General features: G+C 48.1%; 1 protein-coding gene across 5 annotated transcripts in view; it reads left to right on the top strand.

The window, feature by feature from the left end:
• ILKAP (ILK associated serine/threonine phosphatase) overlaps window positions 1–14,519 on the top strand; it is a 36,112-nt gene that overhangs the window by 16,854 nt on the left and 4,739 nt on the right. For all 5 annotated transcript variants that reach the window (XM_049888558.1, XM_049888557.1, XM_049888561.1 and 2 more), the window contains 5 exons: window positions 271–397; window positions 3,811–3,917; window positions 4,326–4,419; window positions 4,692–4,779; window positions 6,535–6,656. In XM_049888558.1, the coding sequence (XP_049744515.1) occupies window positions 271–397; window positions 3,811–3,917; window positions 4,326–4,419; window positions 4,692–4,779; window positions 6,535–6,656 (538 nt within the window). The remainder of the gene's footprint in view (window positions 1–270; window positions 398–3,810; window positions 3,918–4,325; window positions 4,420–4,691; window positions 4,780–6,534; window positions 6,657–14,519) is intronic.

Below are 14,519 nucleotides of genomic sequence, written 5' to 3'. Positions count from 1 at the left end.
CTCTGGTGCTTCGACCTTGTGTTTTCTTGGCACGGATGGTTCTGTACGAGCAGTGTTGCCTCATGTCTCTGCTCCACTGCTCAGCCCCCAGAGACCACCCTGTCCGGCAGAGCTCTGATGTTAGTTACAGCTGGGGAGGTGCCTTAGGGGGTGTTGCTCACTGGAAGTTGCTGAGTAAAGCAGCCCCAGCTTCCTCTCACTGACTCTGGGGCCAGGGCTTCTGGAGGGAAGGGCACAGTTTTGTATTGGCTTTGTTGTTCTTTTCCTCAGCCTCTTCGATGATCTTTGGCCTGAAAGGCTACGTTGCTGAGCGGAAGGGAGAACGGGAGGAGATGCAGGATGCCCACGTCATCCTGAACGACATCACAGAGGAGTGCCGGCCCCCGTCATCCCTCATGTGAGTGGCCGCGCCCCAGCACCCCGGTCTGCAGCGAATCCTGTTCTGACTGCAGCTCTGGCCTGCCTCCAGCTGTGTTTGGTAGAAAGACTGACATGTGACTTGAGTTACTTCTGCATCAGTGTTCTCAGCTTGGTTAGCTCCGGCCCCCGAGGGCATTTGTCAGCGCCAAAGAAGATAGATGTGGCAGACTGCGTCTGTAAAGATGACAACCCTGGAAACCCTGTGGGGCGGTTCTCTGTCCTATAGGGCTGCTATGAGCTGGAATCGACTTGACGGCAGTGGGTTTGGTTTATGTTTTGGGGGGGGGGGTATTTTTTTGTCACAGTGCAGGCACGGGGGTTGCTGCTGGCATCAGGTGGCTAGAGGCCAGGGATACTGCCAAACATCCTACAACACAGGACTGCCCCTCCCCTCCACACACGTAACAGAGTGACCCGGCCCTGAATGTCCATCACGCTGAAGTTGAGGACCTCCCACATACACACACAGCAGAGAGTGACATGGCCCCTGGTGTCCATCATGCTGAAGTTGAGAACCACACCACACATACACAACAGAGAGTGACCCCACTTGATGGTCACCGTTCGCCTTTCTAGACAGCGTGCCAGGGCCATCAGTGCCAGCGGCTTTTGACCAGTAGGCAAGGTGAGGCCAGGCAGGAGGGGGCAGGCCCCTTCAGAGCAGCTGATTGTGTGCCAGTGGGGGTGGAAATTGTGTACGCTCCCTGTTTTCAGGGCCATTGCTTGCCCAAATACCCATTGTGCTGAATTTGAGAGAGAACCCCCCAATATACACATGCACACAGCATAGAGTGACCCAGCTCCAAATGTCCATCGTGCTGAAGTTGAGATCCCCCTCCCCAGCCACCCCACCCCCCTACACACACAGCAGAGTGGTCTGGCCCCAAATGTCCATTGTGTTGAAGTTGAGAACTGCCCCCCCAACACACACCATAGAGTGACCCGGCCCCAAATGTCCATCCTGCTGAAGTTGAGAATGGCCCCCATATACACACACGCACGACAGAGAATGACCCAGCTCCAAATACCTGTGCGCTGAAGTTGAGAGAGAACCTCCCCCCTCCCCCCTGCCACATAACACACAACAGAGAGTGACCCAGCCCCGAATGGCCATCGTGCTGAAGTTGATAATCCCCACCCCACACGTACACCACAGAGTGACCCGGACCCAAACGTTCATAGTCCTGGAGTTGAGAACCCCTGCCAACTGGGGAATGACTCCACATCGTGGAGCTTCTCCTCACCAGGAACTGAAGAGCTTCTGTCAGGCGGAGTATTGTTATTCCATGACCTAGAGGGTAGAGGTGGAAGCTGCTGATTAGTGAACAGTTAACAAGGGGAGCCAGTGTAGGTGACGGAGGCCCAGAAAGAACAAAAGCTGAAATGGCATCAAGAGAAGCAAAGAGATATTTCCTATACCTGTACAGACTAGAACGGAGCCCTCTGGGTGAGCTTTTAGGCAGGGAGGAACAGCAGCCAGAGGGTCGAACACTTGGTGGTCCCTGTTGGCCTTTGTAGACAGTGTGCTGGGGCCATTGGTGCCAGCAGCTTTTGACCAGCAGGCAAGGCCAGGCAGGAGGGGGCAGGCCCCTTCAGAGCAGCTGAGTACGTACCGGCCGGGGACAGGAATTGTGTATTCTCCCTGCTTTCGGGCCCATTGCTTGCCAGGATCAGGGGTTTGCCTCAGAATCGCTGTTAAAGCCAGGACAGGACTTGAGAGCCCCGGAGGGCAGATGCGGTGGGAATGGACTTCACTGGGAAACTGCCCATCACAAAACCAGGCCTGGCAAATACCAGGCTATAAGATGATGGTTCTGAGCTGTAAACTTCGTTGCTGTGTGCCTTTGAGTCGACTCCAACTCATGGCGGCCCTGTGTGTTACAGAGTAGACTGCTTTATAGGGTGTTCTTTGCTGTAGTCTTTACAGAAGGAGGCCGCCAGGCCCTTTCTTCCAGAGCTGCTGGGTGGGTTCAAGCCACTGACCTTTCAGTTAGAGCACAAGCCGTCTGCACCACCCAGGGACTGTGAGCTATAAACTAGATGTCTTAGTCATCCAGTGCTGCCATAACGTGGCTTTAACAAAGAGAAGTTTATTTTCTCACAGTCTAGTGGGTTTTAAGTCCAAATTCGGGGTGTCGGCTCCAGGGAAAGCTTTCTCTCTGTCGGCTCTGGAGGAAGGTCCTTGTCCTCAGTCTTCCCCTGGTCCAGGAGCTTCTCAGGCTCAGGGACCCCATGTGCAAAGGACATGCTCTGCTCCTGGTGCTGCTTTCTTGGTGATAGGAGGTCCCCCAACTTTCTGCTTGCTTCCCTTTCATCTCTTGAGAAATAAAAGGTAGTACAGGCCACTCCCCGGGGAGACTCCCTTTACATTGGATCAAGGAGGTGACCTGAGTAAGTGGTGCTATAAGCCCATTCTAACCCTCTCAACATAAACTTAAAACCACAACATGGAGGACAGCCACACCACGCTGGGAATCACGGCCTAGCCAAGTTGATACAGATACTTTGGGGGCAGGGTGGGGGAACGACACAGTTCAATCCATGACACTAGACGAGGTTTATTTTCTCATGACATGGCATTCCAGAAATGTTTGAAAAAAGAGCAGCTCCGTGTAATAAACGTCATTTCTCACAGGCATTTTTGTTATGTTGTTCTTGAAACGGTTAATTATCTAATGCCGTTTTCCTCACATATGGGGGTTCCTGGGTGGCACAGACGATTAAGTGCTTGACTGCTAGCCGAGAGGCTGGCAGTTTGAACACACCCAGAGGCGCTTCAGAAGACAGGCCTGGTGATAAGCTTCTAAAAGGTCACAGCCTTGAAAACCCTATGGAGCAGTTCCGTTCTGTACACGTGGGGTTACTTACCATGAGTCGAAATCAACTCGATGGCAGCTAACAGCAACTTCACATGTGAGGGGTGTTTTTGTTTTTTGTTTTTTGTTTTGGGCAAAACTTGAAAGGGGACTAGGAATAAGACGGGTAAGATAGCCTTTAAAAGTTAGATACTGGGCATAATTTGAGTATAAATTTTGGAAACCGCCCCCCCGCCCCCGCAACTCTTAATACATGTCTGCCCTGGGTCAGTAACTGTTTATCTGTGTGTGTGTGTGTTTAAAGCAAAACCTGATTCAAATAGGGAAAAGGCTCTGAATTCTAGTTTATCTTGAGTGAAAAATCCGTTAACAGACGTTGAGTTTTAGAAACAAGTGTGAGTTTTTAATGTTGAATTTTAAAATGCCATGAAAGTTTCTTAAATGTCTTGGTGCTACTGCTTTTTATTTCGTTCATGACAGTGTGGTTTTTGATACTGTCTTACTAAGTTTCATGTTTGAGACGGAGTGAGCAGCCTCCCTGGGAACCTCACTCACTCTCACTTCGCTTTTCCAGTGCCCGTGTTTCCTACTTTGCTGTTTTTGATGGACATGGAGGAATCCGAGCTTCAAAATTCGCTGCACAGAATTTGCATCAGAACTTAATCAGGAAATTTCCGAAAGGTGAGACAGAATGAAATCAGCATGTGTTCAGCTGTTTGCTGTTCTGGTGGCTACCGTGGGTCAGGGACAGATGTCGTTTTGGCTTTACCAAGGAGTCTAATGATTCTTAAGAGTAGACTCTGGGTTCCTACGGTGGCTGTGCTGCAGGTGTGGCCTGGTGCTGCTCACGCCGGAGTGGCTGGCACCTGTTGTGAATTGTCTGGGTACAAGTGAGCGTGTTGCCTTTGCACCAGTGAAACTAGTAAGACAAAACAAATGGCGCTGTCTTGTAGGGAGGAAACGCAGACTGTGCTAGTCACGCTCAGAAATCAGCCCTGAGCGAATGGGAATACAAAGGCAAAATGCCAGTGGGAGGAGGGTTGCCTTCCCTCACTGAGCCTTTGTTTTCTTTTGGTCCTTCTGGAGCAGGAGATGTAGTCAGTGTTGAGAAAACCGTGAAGAGATGCCTCTTAGACACTTTCAAGCACACCGATGAGGAGTTCCTTAAACAAGCTTCTAGCCAGTGAGTATGAGCAAATGCGGACCGAACAGTGGTGTGTGTGTGTACTGTTCTTCTAACTGCATTCCGGGTTTTCTGATATGGCTGAGACTCCCTGTCCTCGAAGTGCCCTACACCGAGTAAGCTCTCATAACTGTTAACTGAATCTGAAACAAAAGGGCTTATCAGGGAAAGGGTCATTTTCAAGTCTAAGACACTTGCCATTCAGCTCTGGAAATGAGTCTCAAGTGCCAGCTTGCTGGTGATGACTGTGTTTCTGCTGTGTTCCCTCCCAGGAAGCCTGCTTGGAAAGATGGGTCCACTGCCACGTGTGTTCTGGCTGTAGACAACACTCTTTATATTGCCAACCTCGGAGACAGTCGGGTATGTGGTCCTGGAGCTACCCGCTTAGATAACAGCACGCTCTGTGGGAGAAGTCGCCGCAGCAGGCACGTGTCGGATGAGACGAAGCGATGACGCTGGGTCGTCCTGTGCTCTTGGGGGCTGCAGCGTGCCCTCCTGCAGAAGTTAACCCGGGGCTCCTGCAGGAAGCAGCAGCCCGGCGTGTGGTGGCTTGTGTGCTGGAAAGACTTATGCCGCTTCCGCTTTTGTGTGTTCTTCTTCCTGTTGTCTTTTTGTGAACTCTTTAGATGGCACTTTGGGTATGCAAGGAGCTCAAGTATTCTCTAATGTCGTTACCTGGCCTCAGTGATTTCAGAATGACTCAAAATCTGTAACTAGAAAGGTATGAGGTAGTGTGCCATTTACCCACTGAGCTCAGTCTGCATGACCAGGGGAGAAAGCCCGGGGCATTGGTTCCCACTGGTGACACCCATGCGTCCCACAGGGCTGCTCAACTTCAGTCCTGGCTCCCCTGTCAGGACCATTGTCAACTCCATCATCAGTTTTCATTCAGCCTCCAGGCTCCTTCAATCCACAGTTCAGCAACATCTTCAGGCCTGGAGATAGCTGCCTGTACACCTGCCCAGTTGCTTTTGCAGTGACTGGAATGTGCATATGGTTATCTCTAGTAGACTGTCTCAAGTAATAGGACATTAGTGTTTAGATGAAACGATGCCAAAAATAACATGAGTAAAATCGGCAAAAGAGACTTTGGAGTCACACCCAGTTTGAATACTGGTGCTGCTGTATGATTTCAGGCAAGTTCTTTATCCTCTGGCCCTCAGCTTCCTCCTCTGTGAGGCAGACACAGTGAGCCTACCTCAGCTTCCTCCTCTCTGAGGTAAATGCAGTGAGCCTACCTCAGCTTCCTCCTCTGAGTTAGACGCAGTGGACCTACCTCAGCTTCCTCCTCTGTGAGGTAGATGCAGTGAGCCTACCTCAGCTTCGTCCTCTGAGTTAGACGCAGTGGACCTACCTCAGCTTCCTCCTCTGTGAGGTAGATGCAGTGAGCCTACCTCAGCTTCCCCTTCTGTGAGTTAGACACAGTGGACCTACCTCAGCTTCCTCCTCTATGAGGTAGACACAGTGGACCTACCTCAGCGTCCTCCTCTGTGAGGTAGACTCAGTGAACCTACCTCAGCTTCTTTCTCTGTTAGATAGATGCAGTGAATCTACCTCAGCTTCCTTCTCTGTTAGATAGATGCAGTGAATCTACCTCAGCTTCCTCCTCTGTGAGGTACACACAGTAAACCTACCTCAGCTTCCTCCTCTGGTAGATAAACGCAGTGAACCTACCTCAGCTTCCTCTGTGAGGCAGACACAATGAGCCCACCTCATGGTGGTTAGCACGCAGTGACCCTTATCTGCGCATCAACACTCACCCTCGTCTTTGCCTCATGTAGACTCGTGGTCGGGGCACTGCCAAAGGAGCCTCCCTTTTGCTTCACAGAAGAGAGGGCCGCAGCCCAGAGAAGGGTGAGCGATTGGCTGTGGGCATCCAGCAAAGTTTACACCAGGTCAAGACCGAGACTCAGGGCTTCTCTCCTTGTTGGGTTTCCATAGCCCATCTTGCTGTTTGCCCTGCTTTATGCTTGGGCTTCTGTGTGTGTTTGTTTCCTGCAAGTTCGTCAGCAAGAGGCTGAACCTGAAACTCCACAGTAACCTTTCTCTTGAGCTGGTGACTCCAGCTGCCAGGCTCACTGAATTCATGAGTCTGTGTGGTGTTGCTCTCCCCAGGCCATACTGTGCCGCTACAATGAGGAGAGTCAGAAACATGCAGCCTTGAGCCTCAGCAAAGAGCACAACCCCACCCAGTACGAAGAGCGGATGCGGATACAAAAGGCTGGAGGGAACGTCAGGTAATGGCCTGCCATCTGGGGAAGGAGGGCTCCTCCCAGCATCCACTTAAGGGTGATGACACTCCGCCTGAGGGCAGCACTGGAGTGGACGTATTCACATCTGTCCAGATAGCGCAGCATGTATGCAAGAGACAGCCCCCTCATCCGAAAGGGATAAAACCTGTCTCAATTCCAGGCTCACTGTTCGCAACATCTTCTCTGTGCCTAGTAGCTTACATAAACACCATCATTTATCACAACTGAATAAGTCATATTTTGGGGAGAATTCCCCCGAGAGAATGTAAAGTGATTAAGGTAGTATTGGTGATATGTGCTGTTTCTGGCCTCCCACGGACAGCTGCCCTGGCTCAGAGGCCGCATCTAACTGGGGCTGTCTTCAGTGATTTCTTCTCTTTAATCTTTGAACGCCATATGCTGTCTCTCTAAGGTAGCTACAACCAGAAAAAACACACACAACTCGTTGCTGTCAGGTCAATTCCGACTCATAGTGAACCTATAGGACACAGTTGAACTGTCCCATGGCTTTTCCAAGGAGCGGCTGGTAGATAGGAACTGCCGACCTTTTAGTTAGCAGCCAAACACTTAACCACTGCGCCACCAGGGCCCCAAGGTAGCTAAAGTAGGACTTCAGTCTTTCTAGATAATTCCACTGCAGGGGCATTGCATGGTCATTTGGTCAGACGTGTTTTTCTGGTTCATTTTATAGTTTGACCATTAGGATTTTATTTTCAGATGGAAATGAGAGAAGTAACGTGAACGTGAGGCTGCAGTTATCGGTCCATCGAGTGTAGCTTCTCTTCCATAGCTCACTGGGGAGGTCTCTGCTGTTGCTTCAGGCTGTTTGGAACCAGCGATGAGTGAGGTCTCTGGAGAGCAGTCAGAACTCATGGGGTGTAGAATTTGGTCAGAGCTCCTGACTGAGTAAGGGACAAATTCGGCCTCTTCCGAGGCTGTCTGCACAAGCAGTGATGGCATCATAGGCTTGGTTTCAGACCACAGGCAGTGTCCTTGGCCCAATTTTTGCTACCTTGACCACTGTGCTCAGCACTATGGAGGTCAGTGCTGCGGATGTGACCCTAACATCAATGCCATCATCCCCTTTCCTGCATTTTCTTATCACTTTAGAGTTGTGTTTTTTCCTGAACTCCATGAAGAGAATTTGATATTGTCAGTCTTGTGGCCATAAGAAGGATTGGTAATTGAAAAATAAAGGCTTTGGTGACAGAAGTGACACCAGAGACTGTGTGATAGAATTTTGCAAGACCAATGACTTCTTCATTGCAAATACCTTTTTCAACAACATAAAGAGCGACTGTCCACATGGACCTTGCCAAATGGAATACGCAGGAATCAAATCGACTACATCTGTGGAGAGATGATGGAAAAGCTCAGTATCATCAGTCAGAAGAAGGCCAGGGGACTATAATACTGGGGAGGAATGAGCTGCTTGGCTCCAGTAGAAAAATGAGACTATGTGAGCAACTCCTGTCGTGTGAGATGAGAGGGAGGGGAGACAGGAGCTGGTTGAATGGACATGGGGAATACAGGGTAGACAGGAGGAACGTACTGTCTCTTTAGGAGTAGAGCATCTAAGAGTACACAGCAAGGTGTGTGTAACTTTGGATGAGAGACTGACTTGATTTGTAAACTTTTACCTAAAGCAGGATAAAGAAATAAATTAAAAAAAAAGAAAAGAAAAAACAAGGCCAGGGGCCTTCTGTGGAACAGACCATCAATTGCTCATATGCAAGTTCAAGTTGAAACTGAAGAAAATTAGAATAAGTCCATGAGAGCCAAAGTACAATCTCGATTATGTCCCACCTGAATTTAGAGACCATCTCAAGAATAGATTTGATGCCTTGAACTCTAATGACCGAAAACCAGACGAGTTGTGGATGACATCAAGGATATCATACATGAAAAAAGAGGTCATTAAAAAGAAAAGAAAGACCAAAATGGATGTCAGAAGAGACTTTGAAAGTTGCTCTTGAATAGAATAGCTAAAGCAAAAGAAAAAAATAATGACGTAAAAGAGGTAAACAGAAGATTTCAAAGGCAGCTCAAGAAAACGAAGTACCATAACGAAATGTGCGAAGACCTGGAGATAGAAAACCAAAAGGGAAGAATATGTTCAACGTTTCTCAAGCTGACAGAACTGAAGGAAAAAACAAGACTCGAGTTGCAATATCGAAGGATTCTATGGGGAAAGTAATAATGCATGAAGCATCAAAAGAAGATGAAAGGAATACACAGTCATTATACCAAAAAGAATCGGTTGACCTTCAGCCATTTCAGGAGGTAGCGTATGAACAAGATGTTACTGAAGGAAGAGGTCCAAGCCGCATTGAAGGCATTGGAGGAAAACAGCGCTCCAGGGATGCATAGAATACCAATTGAAATGTTTCAGCAAAAGGACTCAAAAAGCAAGTGCTCACTCATCTGTGCCAATAAATTTGGCAGACAGCTACTTGGCCAACTGACTGGAAGAGATCCATATTTGTACCCATTCCAAAGAAAGGTGATCCAACAGAATGTAGAAATCGAACAATATCCTTAATATCACATGCAAGTAAAATTTTGCTGAAGATCATTGAAAAGTGGTTGCAGCCATACGTCTGTAGGGAACTACCAGATAGTCAAGCCAGATTGAGAAGAAGATGTGAAACAAGAGGGTACTGCATGGTTTAGAGTCAGGAAAGGTGTGCATCAGGGTTGTATCCTTTCACCATGCCTATTCAGTCCGTATGCTGAGCAGATGATCCAAGAAGCTGGATTACATGGAGAAGAACGAGGCATCAGAATTGGAGAAAGAGTCATTAGCCTGTGTTATGCAGATGACACAACCTTGCTTGCTCAAAGTGAAAAGGACTTGAAGCACTTACTGATGAAGGTTAAAGGTTAAAGACCACAGCTTCAGTCTTCTTAACCAACATAACCAACATAAAACAAAAATCCTCATAACTGGACCAGTAAGCACCGTCATGGTAAATGGAGAAAAGATTGAAATTGTCAAGGATTGCGTTTGACTGGAATCCATAACCAACCATGGAAGCAGCAGTCAAGAAATAAAACCATGCGTTGAGTTGGATAGCTCTGCTGCAAAAGACCTCTCAATTGTTAAAAAGCAAAGATGTCACATTAAGGACTAAGGTGCACTTGACCCAAGCTGTGGTATTTTCAGTAACATTATATGCATGTGAAGGCTGGACAACGGATAAGGTAGACCAAAGAAGAACCCTTGAATTATGGTGTTGGTGAAGAATATGGAATGTATGCCCAAAGAATGGACAAATCTGTCTTGGAAGAAGTACAGCCAGAATTCTCCTTAGAAGCAAGGATGGCGAGACTTTGTCTCACATACTTAAGACATACTGTCGGGGGATTAGGTCCTGGAAAAGGACATCATGCTTGGTAAAGTAGAGGGTCAGCGAAAGAGAGGAAGACCCTAACAAGATGGATTGACACTGTGTCTGCAACAGTGGACTTAAGCATAACGATTGTGAGGATGGCGCAGGAATGAACAGTGTTTCATTTTGTTGTACGTGGGATCGCTGTGAGTTAGAGCCACCTCGACAACACCTAACAGCAACGACATGGCTGTAAGCAGGGTTAGCTGTGTGGCAGTTACCTCCTGTTTCCTAGATCCCTCTTCATGAAGAGCAGAGTTCAGATGCTTGAAGATACCGTTTGACCAAGGCGTGGTTGAGCCCCTCCTTCAGCAATGAGCGCAGGCTCGGAAAAGGGCCAGGGTTGTGGTCCAGCTCCCCTGTCTGAGGCTCAGACCAGCTTTCCTTTTTTTCTTCTCTGATGTTTTTAATTAAAATTTCCATACCTACAGGGAGAATTTTAAAATAATAATACATTTCAGTATCTGCCACCTGGATTGAGCAGTGAAACCTTTTGCCACATTTGCCATTTGTGTGTGTGTGTGTCAGGATGGGCTCCAGGAGTCAGCGCAGACGTGACACGTCACCCTCCACACAGACACAGACGTGACGTGTCACCTTCCGCGTGTTGTTCTTGGGTGCTCTCGCGACGCTGCGTACCACAGAACGAAACACTGCCCGGTCCTGTACCATGCTTACGATCCTTGTTATGCTTGAGCCCATCGTTCCAGCTGCTGTGTCAGTCCATCTTGTTGAATGTCGTCCTCTTTTTCACTGACCCTTTCTTTACCAAGCGTGATGTCCATCTCCAGGGACTGATCCCTCCTGACGACACGTCCAAAGTATGTAAAACGCAGTCTCCCCATCCCTGTTTCTAAGGGGCATTCTGGTTGTACTTCTTCCAGGACAGATTTGTTCATTCTTTTGGCAGTCCACTCGGCATTCGATATTCTATATTCTTTCCAACACCGCAGTTCAGACGCATCAGTTCTTCCTGGGTCCTCCTTATTCATTGTCAAACTTTTGCATGCATACGATGCAATTGAAAATACCATGGCTTGGGTCAGGGGCACCTTAGTCTTCAAGGTGACATCTTTGCTTTTCAAAGCTTTAAAGAAATCCTTTGCAGCAGATTTGCCCAGTGTAGTGTATCTTTTGTTTTCTTGACTGCTGCTTCCATGGGTGTGGATTGTGGATCCAAGTAAGATGAAATCCTTGACAACTTCAGTCGTTTCTCCGTTTATCATGATGTTGCCCATTGGTCCAGTTGTGAGGATTTTTGTTTTCTTTATGTTGAGGTGCAATCCATACTGAAGGCTGTGGTCTTTGATCTTCATTAGTAAGTGCTTCGGGTCCTCTTCACTTTCAGCAACCAAGGTTGTGTCATCTGCAAAATGCAGGTTGTTAATGAGTCTTTCTCCAATCCTGATGCCCCGTTCTTCTTTGTATAGTCCAGCTTTTTGGAATATTTGCTCAGCATACAGATTGACTACATATGGTGAAAGGATACAACCTTGATAATGCACACCTTTCCTAAGTTTAAACCAATCAGTATCCCCTTGTTCTGTCCGAACAACCTCCTCTTCATCTATGTACAGGTTCCTCACGAGCACGATTAAGTGTTCTGGAATTCCCCTTTTTTGCAGTGTTATCCATAATTCGTTATGATCCACACAGTCAAATGGCTTTGCGTAGTCAATAAAACACAGGTAAACATCCTTCTGGTATTCTCTGCTTTCAGCCAGGATCCATCTGACATCAGCAATGATATCCCTGGTTCCACGTCCTCTTCTGAAACCGGCCTGAATTTCTGGCAGTTCCCTGTTGATACACTGCTGCAGCCGTTTTTGAATGATCTTCAGCAAAATTTTGCTTGTGTGTGATGTTAGTGATATTGTTCGATAATTTCTGCATTCGGTTGGATCACCTTTCTTGGGAATAGGCATAAATATGGATCTCTTCCAGTCAGTTGGCCAGGAAGCTGTCTTCCACATTTCTTGGCATAGACGAGTGAGCACCTCCAGTGCTGCATCTGTTGGTTGAAACATCTCAGTTGATATTCCATCAGTTCCTGGAGCCTTGTTTTTCGCCAATGCCTTCAGTGCAGCTTGGATTTCTTCCTTCAGTACCATCGGTTCCTGATCATATGCCACCGTTTGAAATGGTTGAACTTCAACTAATTCTTTTTGGTATAATGACTCTGTGTATTCCTTCCATCTTCTTTTGAGGCTTCCTGTGTTGTTTAATATTTTCCCCATAGAATCTTTCACTATTGCAACTCAAGGCTTGAATTTTTTCTTCAGTTCTTTCAGCTTGAGAAACGCCGAGCACGTTCTTCCCTTTAGGTTTTCCATCTCCACCTCTTTGCACATGTCTTTATAATACTTTGTCTCGTGGAGCCACCCTTTGAAATCTTCTGGTCAGTTCTTCTACTTCATCATTTTTTCCTTCCACATGGAAGTGGGCATCTCCTGGCCAGAAGGACTTTAACACATAACCACCCACCATGGTGACACCTAGGAAGAGAGGAATTCCTTAGGTTGTATTAGATTCTCTAGTAACCCGTCTGTATTCCCGTTGTCCCCACAGTGTCTTCGTTTCACACAGCATTCACGGTTGACATTTGATTGTGTCTCTTTCTCCATATTTGTCTGGACTCTGACCTTTTCATAGTCCACACAGCCGTTGGGAAGGAGTCCAGGTTGGCCTGTCTGTTCGTGGTTTCATTTATGTTGTTTCTTTTGCCATGTATTTCCTGTGAACTGGAAATTAGGTCTCAAGGCTTCTTTGGATTCAGAGAAAACTATTTAGGAAACACATCTCGGGGGGGTGCTGTGTACTCGGTGGTCCCGCTCTTCAGTAGCCAGCACTGTCCCTGCTGGTGACACCAGTTCCGTCACTTGCTGTGGTGGCCGCAGCCCAGTCTCTCCAGAGCAGGAGTCCCGTTTCCCTCTGTGTCGGCAGGCCATCTCTGGGGACACGTACGCTTGGTACCTTGTGCTGTCTTTCCTGTCACCTTTTCACATGCTGCTGTTGACATCCCACGATGATCTTGCCGGAGTCAGTTATCTCGTTAGGGACGGCAAAGGGCTATTTGCTAGTGCAGCGATTGGCTCCACATCTGTTAGCAGGCATTCTGGGAAGAAAGGCGTCTCTTCCTCGTTGTCTAAAAAAGCGGGCTTGACATGACCCCTTTCTCTGATCACCAGTGCATGGTGAAATGGCCCCTACAGTTACGATGGTGGCTCACTCTCCTGTCCCCTTCTCGCAGCCCCTGCCCGGTGACTCACTGGGCTCAACTCACCCTGGGTGTGGCCAGTGGGGGTTCCACCTGCTGCCCCCTGTGTCCTGTGACACATCTGTGTTCACCTCTGAAACCTGAGAGCCATGTGCTCAGGTGCCCACTTCAGCCAGAGTGTCCTTGACTCTCAGCGGGCTCAGAGATGGTGCTAGGGGACACAGACACGTTTTAAACCGTGAGCAGTCGTGAGGTTGGCGTTCCTCTTCAGAGTCTACAGGGTTTTTTCTTAACTTCCTTGACTTAACATCATATAAACCAGCGGCTGTTGAGTCGGCTTCGACTCGTGGCAGCCCCACGTGTATCAGTCAGCAACTGAATATGCTTAATCCTTCGCTCCACTCAGGGCCTTCTGACTTCATGCTCGTAGCTCCTTTACATTGAAAATCTTTGTTCATAATAAATCACGTTACCATACTTATTTTCCAAAAGAGCTTCAAAATCATATCAAAATGAGCACTGTTGATGGGGCCTAGGACTCTTGCAGTCCTTCTGTCTTGAGATCACCTCACTGCGGACAGACAACTGTGCACAGAGTGGACGGGTGTGCTCACCGTGGGTGTGTCGACCCACTGATTATAGGGTCACTTGTTTCTGTGTGTTTCCCATTTTAGGGTTTTTCCCCCTCATTAAACATTTCCCTGGTTAAAAATCTAAGTAAGAAGCTGTGTTGGGACCTGTCCTTAGCGTCATACTCCAGTGAGCTCCGCAGAGCAAAGACAGTCTTGTCTTGCTCGTGAGGAAGGCAGCTGGCCACCTGAGGGTGGCTTGCACAGGGGCGTGTAGATCTAAACTTGGCAGTGCCACGTGCCCTGGGCCTGCTCAGTTATAGCTCTCTGACAACTAAAAAAGTTCTGGAGTCTACCTCTGGTTACCTCTGTAGCACCCATCACATTAGAACTCGGGATCTGGGCGTCTGCCACTCCTCAGACCGTCAGAAGAAGAGAGAGCCCTACCTCCCTCTTTTTCTCTGCAGCTGTGTGTTTCCTGAGACGGACCCCCCTGCTATTACTCGCATGCCGGAGGAGTCTAGTCAGAGCAGGAGTCCCAGCACCTCTGCCCTTGCCCCTCTGTGAGTGTGACGAGAGAACTGGGACAGGAATTCCAGCAAAAATAGCCAAAGAGGTCTGAGGACTCTGTTGGATGGTGTACCCATCAATAGGAAAACAGTTTTCTGAT

This window comes from Elephas maximus, chromosome 6 (assembly GCF_024166365.1).
Source record: "Elephas maximus indicus isolate mEleMax1 chromosome 6, mEleMax1 primary haplotype, whole genome shotgun sequence".
NCBI lineage: Eukaryota > Metazoa > Chordata > Mammalia > Proboscidea > Elephantidae > Elephas > Elephas maximus.
Note: the sequence above shows the minus strand (reverse complement) of the source record. Positions and strands in the feature narration are given on the sequence as shown.